Below are 15,987 nucleotides of genomic sequence, written 5' to 3' on the forward strand. Positions count from 1 at the left end.
ACTAAATTAAGCAGAAAATCTGCCTTAAATGAGACTAGAAATCCCTGTAAAATCAACTCGACGTGCATAACAAATGTTTCAGTGCAGCAGAATTTCCTGTAAAGTTCCAGAATAGCTGGGCAGCGAAACAGTAAGCTGTGAATGCCTCAAACAATATGGGGGAAAAGCCCGCACAAGAATACATAAAAGATAATCCCTCCGTCCGAAAATACTTGTCATCAAAATGAATAAAAAAGAATGTATCTAGAATTAATATACATCTAGATACATCCCCTTCTAGTCATTTTGATGACAAGTATTTTCAGACGGAGGGAGTATTACCTCCGTCCCAAAAGGCTTGTCTTAGATTTATCTAGGTACGGATGTATCTAACACTACGTGTCTAGATGCATCCGTATCTAGGCAAATCTAAGACAAGCTTTTTGGGGCGGAGGGAGTACATGGACTTCAATTCAAGATCACGGCCAAGTTCACACCAGCTTACATGTCAGTGCACAGCCAACAAACAGCTGCTATGTTGAGCTATCAGCAGATGCAGCGTGCTGCCTCAAAATTCCTAAACTCCAAAATTTGATTACTACATATACAGGCACCCCAATGGCACACTGAGCAGATTGCTACATCCATCCAGAAGCCACAATGAACACTCAGCCCATGCATCTGAAGCTTCTGCAAAATACAGTTTTGAAACCTGGGTCATCCAACTGAGAATATGAGCTCTGAAATAAGTTGGATATCAATTTTGATACTGCTGCTTCCGAACCTTACCTAATATGCCATCAGCAACATCAACTATGAACCCTGAGGTTCTGAATCATCTGGTAACGTTTGAGATTCTCTACTGCATTTTGATTCCTGCATCTCCACCTCAACAGCAATCACATCTTTTGACTTTCCGTTCTCTGTCTCCATCCTTCTTACCTTTTCTTTTTGTATGGCACGTAACTCGTACCTGTAAGAACACAACATGTTTTAAATGTTGATGTTGTTGATAACCCATGGCAGGACAGAATTAGAGTATCAATATATCAGCTGGAGCTTAAGTCTCTATGATGACCACAACACATCAATACATCTCGGTTCTCAAGTCTCAACAGCTGCTAAAAGAGTAGCTGATAGTAAATTCTGCACAAAATTGCAGAAGAACATCCATATAAAATTTGGTCTCATCACCGTACATGATAACCAATAATGTTAGCCTGAATTATGTAAGCTCAACCTTTAACAGATACATCTCCCAGACTAACCAAGGATTTGAGTTCTTATTTCAGCCAGATTATCTAACCAAGGTAGCTGCAGTGGTTCAGTTTAATCTTGAACCAGTTAACAGTTTCAATGTAGTTTTTCAGTAAGTCGAAGCTAGTGAAGTACAGCAATGAGCAATCACCTCCATGGCTACCACATTCCATAATACTAGTTGCTTTACTGAGATACCGGTGTGATGCCAGAAATTTTATGAAACTAAGAGCACCAGTACTGTAGCTAATCTCTGGTGGAAGCATTACACCTCAAAGGGTACTTCAGCAAACAGAGACCACACTTTACATTTGATCCACGGGAATTTCAACACATATACAGGTACTCACATTTGACATAGTCTATTATCTTCAGATGACAATCCCTTTTGGCTGGATTTTATGTACAAGGACAGCACAGTTGTACTAGATTTAACTGAAACAATCATGCTTAGATATGGAATACTTTGATGGGGTGTTAAGGAACAGGTTGGACTAGAATTCCTAACTGAGGATCCAAAAATTCGACACCACCATGAAGCTAATTGAGCACTTGTACTGGAACAATGCAGTTGCACATGGGCGAAAGCTAATGAGGTAAGAGCTTACGGCAAGATGTAGGTCCTGGCGAGCAGGAAGTAGATTGTCCAGAACTGCTTGTCCTTCATGTGGCGTGGGCACAGATCATAGCGGACCTTAGCGAGTTCCTGCAGGGATCGCAATTTACAGTTTGAGACTTCAGAGCCATCTCTTCAGAGAAGTGGAGGACGAGATCCGCGGGGGACCTACCTTGGCTCTGGCGAGCACGAGGACGGCGTGCCGCTGCTGCCAGTCCGAGAGCTCTCCCGCCGCCTCCGCGGAGGCCCCTGCGAGACAACATGGCGCATCACCGTCAGTAATCGAGACTGAACTAGCAGGGGGGCGGAATCGAGAGGGGAGGAAGGAGGGGGTGCCTTGGTGGAGCTGGAGGGCGGACGACTTGAAGGCGTCGGGGGAGAGCGTCCGGAGGAAGTCGAGGAGCTGCGGCGTCACGCCGAGCGCCTCCGCGTCCTCCTCCTTCCCCTCCGCGGCGGAGGGTTTGCTTGGGCCGGCTCGGCGGCGGAAAGGCCATGTGAAAGAGGGGAAGGCCATCGATGGCGATCTGATGGACACGAGCGAGATTCGTCGACGAGCTCTCTGGGCTGATCGCTCGACGCGCGGGCACGGAATCGGAATCGATCACGGGGGTTGGGGGGTTGGGCACGGCGAGAGAGAACACACGGGGGCACGGCGGAGGAGGTTGAGTTGAGAGTACTACTATGCGCGTTCCCCGTCTTTAAACTTCATCCAGTTGAAGCTTTTGTATCCGTATATTCTTATTTCAGCAGCGAATTCAAATTCCAATTCCAATTCGGTTTCAACAGCAGATAACAAATTCAAACCTGGAACTAATCTGGAGATAGCAATGCTTCAGAATCAGAAAGTTAAATACTACTCCCTCCGTTCCTAAATACTTGTCTTTCTAGGCATTTCAACAAGTGATTACATACAAAGCAAAATGAATGAATCTACACTCTAAAACATGTCTACATACATCCGTATGTAGTAGTCATTTGAAATGTCTACAAAGACAAATATTTAAGAACGGAGGGAGTAGTATGAACTACTTCCGTTCACAAATATAAGATGTTCTAGGAACTTTTCTGAATCAGATGTATGATTTCCCTTCTCTTAGTCTTGGTTGCCTTTTCTGCGCTAAAGCAATCAAATTTTGGAGCATCGATATAACTGTACAAGTAGGTTCTTTCGTTTGGTGTTTGATTCCCTTTATCAGTACCAAGCCATGCCAAAATTTTACCAAGGAAATCGACTCAATGTTCCATCTGTCCAAAGAGCCTGACGACTCTACCAAAGCACCAAGACAACATTGTAAACTGGCAGTAATGTTTCTAACGAAGCATACATTTACTAAGATAATCCGCATCACAAACCATGACACGGCAGATGAAACAGTATAAGATCTAGATTATAAACCTCAAAAAGACCTAGAGCTCACAGAATGTAAGGTTTTGTCGTTGACCTCGTCGTACATGAAGTAAACATCAAAGTGTAAATTGAAGGTCAAGAGACTTGGTACAAATGAGACAATGCTAACATGTCACAGTTTCTTTTGCCCCATGCTGGGTCATAGATCGCTATCCCCATGTTGAGGCAAACAAGGACATTCAGCTCCCGGCTGCAGTAGGTACGGCGGCTGGCTTCAAATCCTCGGCCTTCTCGTGTTCCTTGTTTAGCATCTGGAAGGAATAACATAAAAGATTACACACTTATCGCAAAATTTGCAGAAAGAAGGGTATAACTTGACTTCATAAGATCAACATGAAGACACCAATATAGCTAAGGATGGAAGGATTGGCAACAGCTTAAACTAGCGGACAGAAACAACTTACCTTGTTGTTGATCAAATTGTGGAGAGCAATGACACTCCGGATAAGAGAAGACAGGTAAATGACCAGCATCATATCATTTGTTTTCACTGCATGAAAAGATAGATATAAAGTTGCTGCAATAAGCAAACCCAGAAAATGGAAGGGGAAAACAAGCCGGTTCTGGTAAACTGATGGCGACATGCATGATTACCTGCAAACGCTTTAATGAGCTCATTTACGTTGAGATTGGGGAGCAGATTAAACACATCCTGAAAAAAAAACAGAACAAATATATTACACTCCATGAGTAAAAATGTAGAACTGCTTCAGTAACAGAATTTGGATGAATTTTGAACTGTTCTCAACTCTGAGTACTCGCTAAAAATATCAAGCATTATCTCATGTGTTAAGGCATGCATATATCATCAATTATCATGTTTTTCTTATCCTACTGGGGACCTAATAAGTGGTGAAGCTACAACATGAACAGACAAATTACTGTTCTGAGGACAGAAAAACAGACATATAAAAAGCATGATTTAACCACCCACATATAGTATATCCCCCAACCAAAGTGATGTATTGAAGGCTCTAAAGCACCCTTCGCATCCTATCTGCCTTAACTTCTGGCGGAAACTGCTAGTGATACCACACGCACTAAGGCCTCTGCCATTGCATGGGTGCTTAGCTTCTTGTTGATAAGCTTCCTTCATTTAATTAGTTGTGGACGAGTTTTCGTCTTTTTTATGGAAAATTGAGTTTTCATCTAGGTATGCGCATCTAGCATCGTTTCTTCCTGGGGTAACCAAACTCCTCTCTCTCTTCTTAATTATCTTGCCACATCAAAAAAATTCCCTACTTGGCAGCCATAGCAATAGCACATGTACAAGGTGGGGCACTGAGAAGGGCCTAAGAGTAGGTATCTTTCAACCACTCACTGGTTGCACAACTTTCATATAATTCCTAAGGAAAAACATCCATCGCTAAAAAGCATCACAATTTTCTTCCGGGGAGTACTCGAGCATCACAATTTTCTTCCAGAGACTACTAAAGCATCACAATTTTCTTCCGGAGACTACATCAATTAACTAGTTCATCCCAGATAACCTTTAAGAATATAGATGTACATTTAAAACATTTAAGGTTCATGGGGACAACAGAACTTCCTGGTGAGGATCAAGTATAATAGGGATTACTGAGACACAAGCAGAAGAAATGATCGAATGTTACCCCCCAAAAGAAGTGTCTAACATAACATATACTCTCCGTCCCAAAATAAGTGTCTCAACTTTGTACTAACTTTAGTGTAAAGTTGTACTAAGCTTGCATGCCTGCAGGTCGACTCTAGAGGATCCCCGGGTACCGAGCTCGAATTCGCCCTATAGTGAGTCGTATTACAATTCACTGGCCGTCGTTTTACAAGATCTAGATAACCCCGGATCTCCGTAAGCCTCGCATCGAGTCCTTTCAGGGCTGCAAGCTTGCTGCTGACCTACATTGGCAAATGAAAATTAGGGGCACAAGCTGCAACCTGTATCCAGCCATCTTAATTCTTATGAAACATTACCTCTGTTGCAAGTGTGCTTATTGTTGTGTCTTTCACATCCCTCAGAAGGTGCTCAACTCCTGAAGAGAGCATAAAGCATACATCAGCTAAAGTTATGAAGTGAACCCAAAACCTCTCAAACAAAATTATATTTCTTGCATTGTTCCAAAAATCAGCCAGTTAATCGGCATATCGGTCAGTTAATGCTACTCAGCGGGTCACTGAATAGCCGATTAACTGGAAAATTCGCCTATTTATCCCTACTCAGCACCCAACCGATATGGTACCAGTTACAGATATCCTGAACATTGATTTCTTGCAGAAAGTGACTAGTTATCAGAAAGCGTGACTGAACTACTGAATCTATAACTTGAAAGTGCCAAACATGATGCCCTTTCCTCATGCAATTTCAAACAGACTAGTTCTTACCAATTTCCTCGACTTCATGGGCTGCAATTTCTGATGGCACGTGGACGAACACCTTCTGACTTTTCTGAGTAGCATTCTGTAAAGGAAAACCATATCACGTTAGTGAAGCCGAATAAGCAAACATCAAATCTCTAACATCTTAGACCATACACCCACCTCTTTAACCTCTTCTACAGCATAATATGCTTTGGTGGGTATTCCCAACTCCTTGGGTTGAACATCAATAATCACCAGGACAGGATTAGGAACATAGCTGCACAATGTAAAGAAAAAAAAATTAACTGCATAAGAGTAAGCGCCTAACAAGGGAATACAAGAAAGGCATCCTGGGACCTAACCCATAGGAATAACATTAGTTTAGAAGGGTGGCAGAAAAAAGGATAGTTCCAGCACCAAACCCAGTCCCCACCATCAACACCCCCCAAAAAATGATACATAAAGGGTAGTGAACGCAAAGTATGTATGTACGGTAATTTTAACACTGTTCTTTTATCTTCCGAAATCATATAAAGGTGCAACCATGTCACTGAAGTCATGAGTCGGTTCAAGCAAACAAGTTGATTAAACATTAGATTGTTTTACTGATGGAGGGAGAGGAATTACAGTAGCAGACCAATCCAACGTAAATATCATCAGGCTGACTATTCACCGTAATGCCTAAGATTGCCAATTCTTTCATAACTAACACCATATATCAGGACATCTAAATTACACACTCTACATAAGGCCATCAGAACTTTCCCATCGCTCTGGACAGTAGCACAACTGAAGGAAAAATAAAAAATAGCCATGCATTTTGGGAGCTTTGCGACTAATTTGTACTCCCTTTGTAAAGAAATATAAGAGCATTTAGATCACTAGATCACTAAAGTAGTGATCTGAACGCTCTTATATTTCTTCACAGATGAGTACAACAAAGTTTTGTGCACAGGCGAAATTTCTGCAGCCACATGTGGAACTAGATGCACAAAATTAAACAGCAACTGAAACCAAACTAGATTATGATTGAATGGTAAATACTTCATAGAGACAGCTAGCCTCCTTGAAGAGTTCACGCTTGCATTCCAACATTGTACCAAACAATTGTGTACAAACTGAGAAGAGCTTCTAAATTACTGCGGGATAAATGGTTGCAGAGCAGAATCATACTTGGTAAACAATGCATGAACATCCAAGTCGTTCTCCTTTAGTTTTGGACCAGTGCTGTACCAGCCAACAACATGCTCCTTGGCTGCATCCGAACCAGCTCATCAGTATTCAACAGAAACAATCACACATTCCAAGTCCAAGCATATCTAAAAATTCTAAAACAGCATACCGTTGATCCTCTTGAACATGGAGAACATAGACTCATGGTAATTATGGTCGAGGAACCAGATCCTCGGGTCCTTGTCATCCTCCTCAAACGGCACTGCAAGATCACACGCCGCCGCAATTCACAAATTCAGTAGGCCACCACCGTAAAACAGCTCTGCAGATCTAATCACGCAAGGGTTTCGCGCCAGCGGATCTAACAGCAGCTACAGCCAGGGCGGGTTCCGCGAACCCTAGGCCCCGCCAGAGGCGCAGATCCCCCGGAAACAGGCGGGGCGGACCCGGACGGCGCAAACCCTAGCAGGGCAGAGACGGGCGGGCAGGGGTTCGGTCGTTCGCTTACCGGCGTAGGAGTTGGTGACGTCGACGACGCCGCGGGAGGAGGTGCCGAGGAGCACGCCGACGACGCGCTTCCTGGTGTCGCGGGCGACGCGGTTGTAGTGGTCGACGATGCTGAGCAGCACCAGCGGGTGCACCACCACCTTCTCCAGCGTCCGCCCCGACAGCTGCGCCGCCTTCACCACGTCCATCTCCCCTCTCCCCTCGGCGCGAAAACCCTAGCGCGGCGGCGGATCTGCGGCGTACGGCTGCGGTCGGGTGTGCGGCTGCTCCTCTGCTGGCTGCTGCGACGGCCGCGTTTGCGCTTTGCTTCCCCTCTTTTCCTTTCTTTCTTGCGGAGGCGGAAGGTGCGGGGGCTCCTTTTCAGAAAAACGATTCAATCTAGGGACGTGGACGCAAAAAGGACTCGACCCGCGACTCGTGCGCCGTCCGATGGCAAATGGACGGTTCAGATGGAACCTCGTGGATCCTGGCCCATCACCACCGTCCCATCTCGAACCAAGGTCAGTCGCCTCCCGCATCGGCCTCGTCTCGTCTCCCGTCTCCGCTCGCTCGCCGCCGCTCGCCGGCGGCCCTCCGTCCCCGTGGTCGCTCCTCGAGGTACGAATCTGTATTACTTGCAGCTTCTCCTGCCTACTGCGCCTCTTCCCCCCGTTCCCAGCCCTGCCATTTCACTCACTTTCTCCGATTCAAATGTAACCCTAGTTCCTCTCGGTCCTCGTCTCGATTCCTTGTGCGCAGAAGAATAAGGCGAGATGGCAATGGCGACGTCGTCGGCGTACCCTCCGCCTCCTCCGTTCTACCGGCTGTACAAGGACTTCGAGCAGGACCCCTCGTCTGCGCCGGAGCCTCCACCGCCGATCGAGGGGTCGTACCAGCTCTTTGGTGCTACCTACACAGTATGTTGCTCACCACATTCTTCGTCGTAATGTTTCAGTGCCTGTGTCAAGTCTGACTCCGGGTTTTGCCTCTGTAGACGGATGTGGTGCTGCCAAGTCTGGAGGATCAAGGTGTTCGCCAGCTTTACCCAAAGGGTCCAGATATCGGTCCGTCTCATTCCTGTCAACACTTGTGTAGTGATGTACTATAATGTACTTCAAATGGTTACTCTGTGATATGTTAAATGGTTTAAGGCTACTGTCGTAAACTATGACGAACCAAAGTGGTTGTTCTTATTGTTCAAAATACCAGCCAATAAATCAGTTAACTGGCCGATTGATCCCTGCTCCGTGGGTCACGGAGTAGCCGATGAACTCATTTATCGGCCGATTAATCCCTACTCGCTAGCCGACGTAGCAGCTACTAGCTACTGAATTTCTGAACATTGGACTTCTTATATGCTTCGAGCGCAAAGTACTGTTTATCTTATTTGATGTAGTGGGCTCGATATTTGCTAAACTGATTATCCTTCAGACTTCAAGAAGGAGCTAAGGACACTCAACAGAGAGCTTCAACTCCATATCTTGGAGCTAGCGGATATTTTAGTGGAGAGACCATCTCAGTATGCCCGCAGGGTTGAAGACATTTCACTCATTTTCAAGAACTTGCACCATCTTCTTAATTCCCTACGACCACACCAGGTATGAGCCCCAGTTTCCATTTCATATGGTGTATTTATTTCTGCAATTCACTACCATAACTCATTTTCTTTTTTCTTTTAGGCAAGAGCAACATTGATTCACCTCCTTGAGAGCCAAATACAGCGTCGTAAGCAAGCGATTGAGGATATAAAACAGTGAGTAACTAAACTTTTTTCAGTTTGACTTGGCTGTTTAAATCAGCAATTCAGCATACTGTTGATCTTCCATTCGACATGATTTATAGACAAGGATAGACAACTAGCTATGCGTCAATACCTCTTACAGAATACAGGTGTATTATCATTAGCTTTATTAGATTGCCTGGTCCCTGGAAATCATGTACTGTACACTGAAGCAACCATCATATATCTGTACGTTTGTAATAATGTCAAGGGGAACTGTATTGTGTCAATAATCATGCTGTTCTATAATCATCATTATGTTATCCTATCATCCTTATACAAGTATGAATTGTTAATCAGGAAGGACTTCTATAATATTAGTTTTTTCTGTTTCGCTCATACCACTAACTGCATGTCAGACGTAGAGAAAGCTCGGGTTAGTTATCTGCTGCAACTTGGGAGACCAAAAGTTGCTCCCAGCCAGAACTTGCTGCTGCAGTTCAAACGATTGAATATAGCTCAAAAGTTGGTAACGGTGATGTTGTTGATGTCGAATCAAGTGTTTTCTATTGATTTGTAAAGAGCACATGCTGTATGCACAAGTGGTTTGCCACTGTTGTACAGTATTTGTGAGCAGGCACTGTATGGTATGTTACATGTGTGTTTGTTTGGATCTTCCAACATGTAATGTTCTTTTAATGAGTGATGTTAATTATGGCATTAATTCATCTGATACTATTGTAACTAGGCTATTTTAACAGCCTTATTAAGTATTTTCTTTCTATTAATTTCAGGAGGAGAGAGGAGGCACAAAGGCTGCTTGGGGAATCACTGGTTATTATTGAGGGGAGCCAGCAGCAGGTTATGACTCCAATGTGAAGGCCTCTGATATCCTGGGTTTCAGGTTATGACTCCAGTGTGAAGGCCTCTGGTATCCTGGGTTTCCTGGTGCCAAGTTGGCTTGATTAAGATGAAGTATTGGCGTGAGGTGAATGCATTCTGCTGTTTGCTCATAGAAATAGCCTAGTGACAATTATGAGAAATTTCTAGCTTTCGAAGAAGAATTATGCATCTGTGTGTGCTGTGAAGCTTTTAAGCACTGAACCTGGTCAGCTCGATGTTGGATACTTCCATTGTAATGTTTAGAATCTTTTTTTTTCCATTTCCATGTTTTCAACCGGAGCGCAGCTGTAGCATGCTCCAGGCCTCCAAACTGGCAGCATTCTTAGGAGTCACGGGATCGCAATGATAGGTGTCGAGGACTTAGGATAGAGTTTGCTATGCCATCCCCAGCCCCGTCGAAAAAGGCAACTTTTGCCGCTCCCCCTCCACCCTCGCCCAAGGGCGTGTGCTTTCCCTTTGCCACATGGCCACACCCATCCGAGCTGACCCTCTTCCCCATCCCTTCTCCCTCCTTGCTTCAACATAGGGTTCCAGACAGGAAACTTGGATAGTTCACTGTTTTCCAACCAAATTCCGTGTATATATCAAGGAGATCTTTCTAAAAACTTCAACTTACATGTACAGATGCATGATCAATTTAATCTCTACATGGATTGAGAAAAACATATATAGGATGTAGGCTCAAGCTGTAAGAAAATAGTCACCACTTCTACATCAAAAGAGTCTAGACCAGCAAATCATATTGCAACAATGCCCACGAAAGCAATCATCATACTACTAGTAACATGCAAAGCATGGAACCAGCTACTTAATTCCTTAAAATACATGTAACCCGAAATTATCCCAACCAGAGCCATCACTCAGACTCTGCTTTGAGTAACATCAGAGACTGAGCGCATTGCACAACAGTACTCCAGCAAAATAAACTTGTAGTAGAACACCCTGACCATACATTCAGAAGCCACAAACTCGTTGTTCGCAGCAGCCACCTCCTGTGGTCAGGTTTTTGAGGCAACCTGCGGGACTACAAGCATCAGGTTAGTTCGCCTACTGTGGTCTTATTTGCAAAGAAATGGCACATGCATTTAGACATTTAGTGATAAACCTTATGTAAATTATGTACAACACCTACGGCATTAAAGACTAAATAAGTGTTTACCTTATCTTCCTCCAAGATATGCCTCCCTAACTCCATGAAGGCTTGCAGCCACTTCATGCATGTTGGGGCGCTCATTCGGGGACAACTTGGTGCAGCAAAGTCCAACGTTTAGCACCGAGACTAAACAGTCCAAATCTTTTTCCTTCGTGGCTGCTGGACGATCTTGTAGCAATTCAGAGTCAACAATCTGTGATATCCCAGCAGGAAAATTCATCTCAACAAAGTTTGCGATGCTCAGTCCATCCTTGAACATATCTTCTGTCGGTCTCTTCCTCAAAAATGTTTCGAACAGAATAATCCCATAGCTATAAACGTCCCCAGCAACTGAAACTTCACCACCAGTTGCCCACTGTGTAACAACACGTACAACGATAGTTTAGTCAAAATATTAACATAAGCATCATAAATAAGGAGTCATTCTCAAGTTACGCTGTAACATATATGGTACAACATGAAAATGAACAACAGACATCACCTGGAGCGACATATCCGATCGTTCCTTTTATTATAGTCGAAGAAGCAGAGTTCGAGTCACTGAAATATGACTGTGTCGGACCAGCTTTGAATCTCGCAAGGCCAAAATCTCCAACATGAGCTGTCATATTATCATCCAAAAGAATGTTGCTAGGCTTCAAATCACAATGAACAATAGCTCCTTGCTTGTCATGGTGGAGGTACTCCAGTGCATCTGCTACATCCACCACAATGCTCAACCTTTGTGCTAGTGTAATGCGCTCTGAATTTGAAGTGTTTTCATCTCCCAAAGCTGAGTACAGTAGTGCGTGCAAGTCACCCTTTGGCATGAATTCATATACTAGGGCTTTGAAATCATTCCCTTTAGAATCGATACTCGAGCAAGCAGTTAGGATAGGAACTAGATTCCGGTGCCGCGCATTTCTCAAAGCATTGCATTCCACAATGAAGCTCTTTTGTGCTCCTCTTGTCTCTAGGGTGAAAACTTTCACAGCAACAGTAGTTCCATCTTGCAACAGTCTACCTTTGTACACAGAACTGTATCCTCCTCTGCCAATCAAGTTGGATGTGGAGAATCCATCAGTTGCTCTATCAAGATCGTGGCAAGAAACCCTGGGAAACTTTCGACCAAAAGAAGGAAGAGACATGTAAACCTTCTTCCGTTTTCTCCTCCAGAATAGCAAGACAGATATGACCACAGCAAGTGATACCATGCTGACTAATGGGATTACTACTTTGAGCACTGTTGATCTCACGTGCTTAGTTGAATTTGAAGGAATAACAGGGCAGGCCGGTAGGTGTAGCTTCGCTGCACCACCGCAAAGCCCCTTGTTCCCATCCACCCATAAAGCAGTCACATTCTTGAATATACCTGTTTCTGGGACTTCACCTTCAAGATGGTTGAATGACAAATCTAGTTGTTCAAGATACATCAGGCTGCCAATAGACTTTGGTATGGATCCTGATAAGTGGTTATGAGATACATTGAGTACTTGCAAGTTTCTGATGCTGCCCAGTGACACTGGAATGCTTCCACTAAGAAAATTCTGATCCAACTCAATGTATTCCATACTGTGACAGTTACCCAGTGTGTCAGGGATGGCACTGGACAGGTTATTAGATGAAAGATACAAGTACTGTAGTTGCTTGGCACGGCCTACTTCAGTAGGAAGTGGTCTACCTAGGCTATTTGAAGATAGCGCAATTTCTCTAAGTGTAGGAATGCTGAATATCTCCTTTGGAATGCTACCATCAAGAATGTTATTGGAAAGTTCCAATGATTCAAGGGTTTTGAGGTTTCCCAAGCTCGGGGGTATATGCCCATACAACTGGTTAGAATCCAAAAAGAGTTGCCCCAGTAGAGATAAATTAGAGAGGGAAGATGGAATATATCCTGTAAAAGCATTGTTCCTTAATACGATACCCCGCAAGTTCTCCAGAGTCCCTAGCCATTCCGGAATGACACTGGTAAACTGGTTTTCATCCAATGCCAAAAACTTCAGGCTGTGAAGGTTAGCTATACCGGCAGGAAAAACCCCTGATAGTCTGTTTCTTCCGAAGAAGAACATTTCAAGTTTGGCAGAAAGGTTGGCAAATGAATCTGATAACCGTCCTTCAAGACGATTCCCACGCAGCGACAATTTCTGTAGCTCAGTGCAATTGCTTAGACTATTCATAAACTCCCAGTCTTGCTTGTCACGTGCTTGTAATTGATTGTATTCAAGATTCAACCAGGAGAGCTCTTTAAGTTTGCCAATAGAACTAGGCACCACCCCAGTGAAATTATTACTCGACAAATCAACCAAGGATAGCTTAGAAGCATTCACCAGCGAATTTGGGATAGGCCCATCGAACAAGTTGTTAAATAAACCAAACTTTTGAAGATTGGGTGATGAACTACCAAGGTTGGATGGCAGTTGGCCACTTAGATAGTTGGAGGCAAGGCTTAGTACAACAAGAGAAGACACACTGAGGATGGCTGGTTGGAACCTTCCTGATAGCTTATTTCCCCAGGTGAAAAAGAATTGCAGCATGGGCATATTTCCGATTTCACTTGGGATCTCGCCACTGATCCGATTTGATGAGATATCAAGTCGAGTCAGTGTTGTGACGTTAAAAAGTGAAACGGGAATTTTGCTGGTAAGATTGTTATATGAAATCAGCAGGCTTTGAAGGTGAGGAGCAAAATTGGCATGTGTAGGGATTTGTCCAACTAGGTGATTGCGATCCAGCCATAGCATCTGCAGACTAGAACAATTTGCGAAGTCTGGTATCTCACCCTCGAGTGTGTTATTACTCAAGTAGAGATTTTGGAGGTGCTGCAGGTGACCAAGGGACGCAGGGATTTGTCCAATGAACAGATTGCCTGGTAGGGATAGATTTCTTAGAAATGTAAGATCTCCAAGTGAAAGAGAAATGCACCCTTGTAAGCCTCGACCGCTGAGGTCAAGGGAAGTGACGCGATGTCGATTCTTAGGCCTACACGAGACACCTTCCCAGTTACAGAAGTCAGTGCTGTCATTCCAGGACATCAGTGCTTGCTGGGGATCAAGACTGATTGCCTCCTTGAATTCAAGCAGTGATAACCGATCTGTCGCATTTCCATGTGAGGAGCAGACGACGACATGGGTACTGCAAGCCACAAGTGCCAAGAGAAACTGTCCAACTGCAATAACCATCATGGCTGGATTTCTTTGTCGAATCTAGAGCTTCATTATATGCATAAATAATACAAGCGGCAAAAAATTAGACAGGCAACAAGTGCTGGCAAATATATGGAATTGTTGGTGAGTGAAGTACCTGAAAGACTGCCCTGCACTATCAGGAGCCAACACTTGTTCTCTGTTCCATCAGCAAGATTAAGCACAAGTCAAAACTAGAGACACTGAATGTTGAATATTACTAGTATAACTGTGCGCTTTACTAATCGAATTTGCCATTCAGATATTGTGTAGGACATAAACTTTCTTCGAAGAGCTGACCTCTTATTTATACAATTGTATGGTAAGCTTTTTATGTACTTATCTATCAGGAAAACATGTTTGTATCAACTAGCAAGCACCGTGATATATAATCATCACCAAACACACAGGCTAATGCCCATAAAATTGTGTTTCATGCTGATTAGAAACTCGTAATTTCTTGATCTAGAAAAGAAGTTATATACAAACTCAAAGATAAGCTAGACATCTGTGCCCACCACTTATTGGACGTTTAGAAAATTAAGATAGTGATCTGAAGTTATACAGTACGCAGCAAGACTGCAAAAGCATGTCATCTTAACTGTAGAAACACTGAAACAGTATGTAACTTACCATGCCTTTGCACCACCTCCTTCAGAGAGAGCCTGCGTACTTTTGTTGGAGACCGGCGATAGGCCAATATAAGTTCTTTACTAGCTGCTTAGAGCCATACACGCTTCAATTATAGGCGAACCAAGTACCTACCACTGACAAGCTATAATGTCAACGTGTTTTTTCTTTATATTATCTAAAAAACTTGTTTTTTCTTTCTTCAGTCCAATCCTTATCCGTAGAACCAGCCAAAGGCGGCTTCCAACGGTGATTAGTAGCAGCATTGACCAAATTTCAACAAAGAAAGTGATTATTATTAATAATAATCATAATAATACGTACTCCGCCCCTATTTGTATGACATTCATGTATTTTGAGGTTCCACTTTGAACATTAGTCTGGTAAAAAGTTTTGAGGTATGTGTCACAGAAGTTATATCATTCAATTCGTATTAAAATATACTCCCTCTGTCTGAAAAAGTTTGTCCCTCAAATGGATGTATCTAGCACTAACTTGGTACTAGATACATCCATTTGAGGGACAAACTTTTTCGGACGGCGGGAGTACTATACTAAATCAGCGATATTTATTTTGAGATGGAGGGAGTAGTTCCCAATAATAGCACAAATTTCATAACATGTGATTAAATTGATGATCAATGTTTAATCATGAAAACCTCTTACTTTAATGTCAGTTTTTTGACAGGGTCAAAGTGTTTCTTGTTTATTCTATAAAAGGTTATTTTTCTTTCTTCAGCTTAATCCACATCAATATAATCAGTCAAAGACGACTTTCCTGCCCGTAGTGGCTGCTATTGACCCCCTCTCCATAATTGGATTTGAGAAAACAATGACCTTTTTCGTGAAAATCAACCTTGAATAGACTTGACTTTAGTGGACGCGGATTTGGTGAACATTGGTGCGCGCACACCCTTTATGAATAGTAAATTTTTAAAAATGCTAGAAAAAAACAAAAACAAAAAAAAACTGAATTTATTTTTGTAATATACATAGTCAACCGGTATACTCGCATATATAGTTTCACGAAGAAATCACATCCGTAGCAATCTGGGCAAAAATGACAAAATTGAAGCTATATTAAAAACACTATTTAATGAATAGTATGGTCACATCTGTATTTTTTTCACTAAGAATACCTTGGATGTCAATACATCATTGAAACTTC

General features: G+C 43.1%; 4 protein-coding genes across 7 annotated transcripts; 1 reads left to right on the forward strand and 3 right to left on the reverse strand.

Annotated features, from left to right (window-relative positions):
* Positions 1 to 419: 419 nt before the first annotated feature.
* On the reverse strand, positions 420 to 2,560 carry LOC125540049. Of its 2 annotated transcripts, none has more exons than XM_048703621.1 (5): positions 2,189 to 2,560; positions 2,025 to 2,101; positions 1,845 to 1,942; positions 769 to 952; positions 420 to 691 (listed from the first exon to the last, which is right to left on the reverse strand). In XM_048703621.1, the coding sequence occupies exons 1-4, from the start codon at positions 2,364 to 2,366 to the stop codon at positions 793 to 795; spliced, it is 513 nt and encodes a 170-aa protein (XP_048559578.1). In that variant the 5' UTR covers positions 2,367 to 2,560; the 3' UTR covers positions 420 to 691; positions 769 to 792. The 2 variants fall into 2 exon arrangements, with proteins under 2 accessions (XP_048559578.1, XP_048559577.1); XM_048703620.1 differs by having other exon boundaries at positions 420 to 669; positions 2,189 to 2,557.
* Positions 2,561 to 3,158: 598 nt separating this feature from the next.
* LOC125540052 (26S proteasome non-ATPase regulatory subunit 7 homolog A) lies at positions 3,159 to 7,599 on the reverse strand. The gene is made up of 10 exons (XM_048703624.1): positions 7,276 to 7,599; positions 6,937 to 7,029; positions 6,768 to 6,849; positions 5,775 to 5,871; positions 5,619 to 5,694; positions 5,211 to 5,269; positions 5,049 to 5,135; positions 3,855 to 3,942; positions 3,665 to 3,750; positions 3,159 to 3,511 (listed from the first exon to the last, which is right to left on the reverse strand). Exons 1-10 carry the CDS (start codon positions 7,460 to 7,462, stop codon positions 3,440 to 3,442), a joined length of 927 nt encoding a protein of 308 aa, XP_048559581.1. The 5' UTR covers positions 7,463 to 7,599; the 3' UTR covers positions 3,159 to 3,439.
* Positions 7,600 to 7,739: 140 nt separating this feature from the next.
* Positions 7,740 to 10,135, forward strand: LOC125540051 (mediator of RNA polymerase II transcription subunit 7a-like). The gene is made up of 6 exons (XM_048703623.1): positions 7,740 to 7,871; positions 8,013 to 8,170; positions 8,248 to 8,317; positions 8,685 to 8,851; positions 8,933 to 9,006; positions 9,768 to 10,135. Exons 2-6 carry the CDS (start codon positions 8,027 to 8,029, stop codon positions 9,850 to 9,852), a joined length of 540 nt encoding a protein of 179 aa, XP_048559580.1. The 5' UTR covers positions 7,740 to 7,871; positions 8,013 to 8,026; the 3' UTR covers positions 9,853 to 10,135.
* Positions 10,136 to 10,264: 129 nt separating this feature from the next.
* LOC125540050 (probable LRR receptor-like serine/threonine-protein kinase At3g47570) lies at positions 10,265 to 15,154 on the reverse strand. 3 transcript variants are annotated; one of them, XR_007297147.1, is made up of 5 exons: positions 14,824 to 15,152; positions 14,309 to 14,350; positions 11,511 to 14,217; positions 11,036 to 11,384; positions 10,265 to 10,892 (listed from the first exon to the last, which is right to left on the reverse strand). XR_007297147.1 is itself a non-coding variant. In XM_048703622.1 (5 exons), exons 3-4 carry the CDS (start codon positions 14,188 to 14,190, stop codon positions 11,037 to 11,039), a joined length of 3,003 nt encoding a protein of 1,000 aa, XP_048559579.1. In that variant the 5' UTR covers positions 14,191 to 14,217; positions 14,309 to 14,350; positions 14,824 to 15,154; the 3' UTR covers positions 10,265 to 10,892; position 11,036. The 3 variants fall into 3 exon arrangements, 1 of the variants encoding a protein (XP_048559579.1); XR_007297148.1 differs by having other exon boundaries at positions 10,265 to 10,900; XM_048703622.1 differs by having other exon boundaries at positions 11,036 to 11,359; positions 14,824 to 15,154.
* Between the last annotated feature and the right edge of the window lie 833 nt (positions 15,155 to 15,987).

This window comes from Triticum urartu, chromosome 2, assembly GCF_003073215.2.
Source record: "Triticum urartu cultivar G1812 chromosome 2, Tu2.1, whole genome shotgun sequence".
Classification (NCBI taxonomy): domain Eukaryota; kingdom Viridiplantae; phylum Streptophyta; class Magnoliopsida; order Poales; family Poaceae; genus Triticum; species Triticum urartu.

Excerpts from the sequence above, each read along its gene's own strand:
- LOC125540049 (XM_048703621.1), bottom strand. The coding sequence starts at position 2,366 with ATGGCCTTCCCCTCTTTCACATGGCCTTTCCGCCGCCGAGCCGGCCCA. Across the intron at positions 2,102-2,188 it reads CGCCCTCCAGCTCCACCAAG|GGGCCTCCGCGGAGGCGGCG; the intron begins GCACCCCCTCCT and ends GTTGTCTCGCAG. Across the intron at positions 953-1,844 it reads GCCAGGACCTACATCTTGCC|GTACGAGTTACGTGCCATAC; the intron begins GTAAGCTCTTAC and ends GTGTTCTTACAG.
- LOC125540052 (XM_048703624.1), bottom strand. The coding sequence starts at position 7,462 with ATGGACGTGGTGAAGGCGGCGCAGCTGTCGGGGCGGACGCTGGAGAAG. Across the intron at positions 6,850-6,936 it reads CATGTTCAAGAGGATCAACG|CCAAGGAGCATGTTGTTGGC; the intron begins GTATGCTGTTTT and ends GTTCGGATGCAG. Across the intron at positions 3,943-5,048 it reads ATCTTGTAAAACGACGGCCA|TGTAATATATTTGTTCTGTT; the intron begins GTGAATTGTAAT and ends TTACTCATGGAG.
- LOC125540051 (XM_048703623.1), top strand. The coding sequence starts at position 8,027 with ATGGCAATGGCGACGTCGTCGGCGTACCCTCCGCCTCCTCCGTTCTAC. Across the intron at positions 8,171-8,247 it reads TCTTTGGTGCTACCTACACA|ACGGATGTGGTGCTGCCAAG; the intron begins GTATGTTGCTCA and ends TTGCCTCTGTAG. Across the intron at positions 8,318-8,684 it reads CCCAAAGGGTCCAGATATCG|ACTTCAAGAAGGAGCTAAGG; the intron begins GTCCGTCTCATT and ends ATTATCCTTCAG.
- LOC125540050 (XM_048703622.1), bottom strand. The coding sequence starts at position 14,190 with ATGATGGTTATTGCAGTTGGACAGTTTCTCTTGGCACTTGTGGCTTGC. Across the intron at positions 11,360-11,510 it reads GATCGGATATGTCGCTCCAG|TTGCTGGGGACGTTTATAGC; the intron begins GTGATGTCTGTT and ends GTGAAGTTTCAG.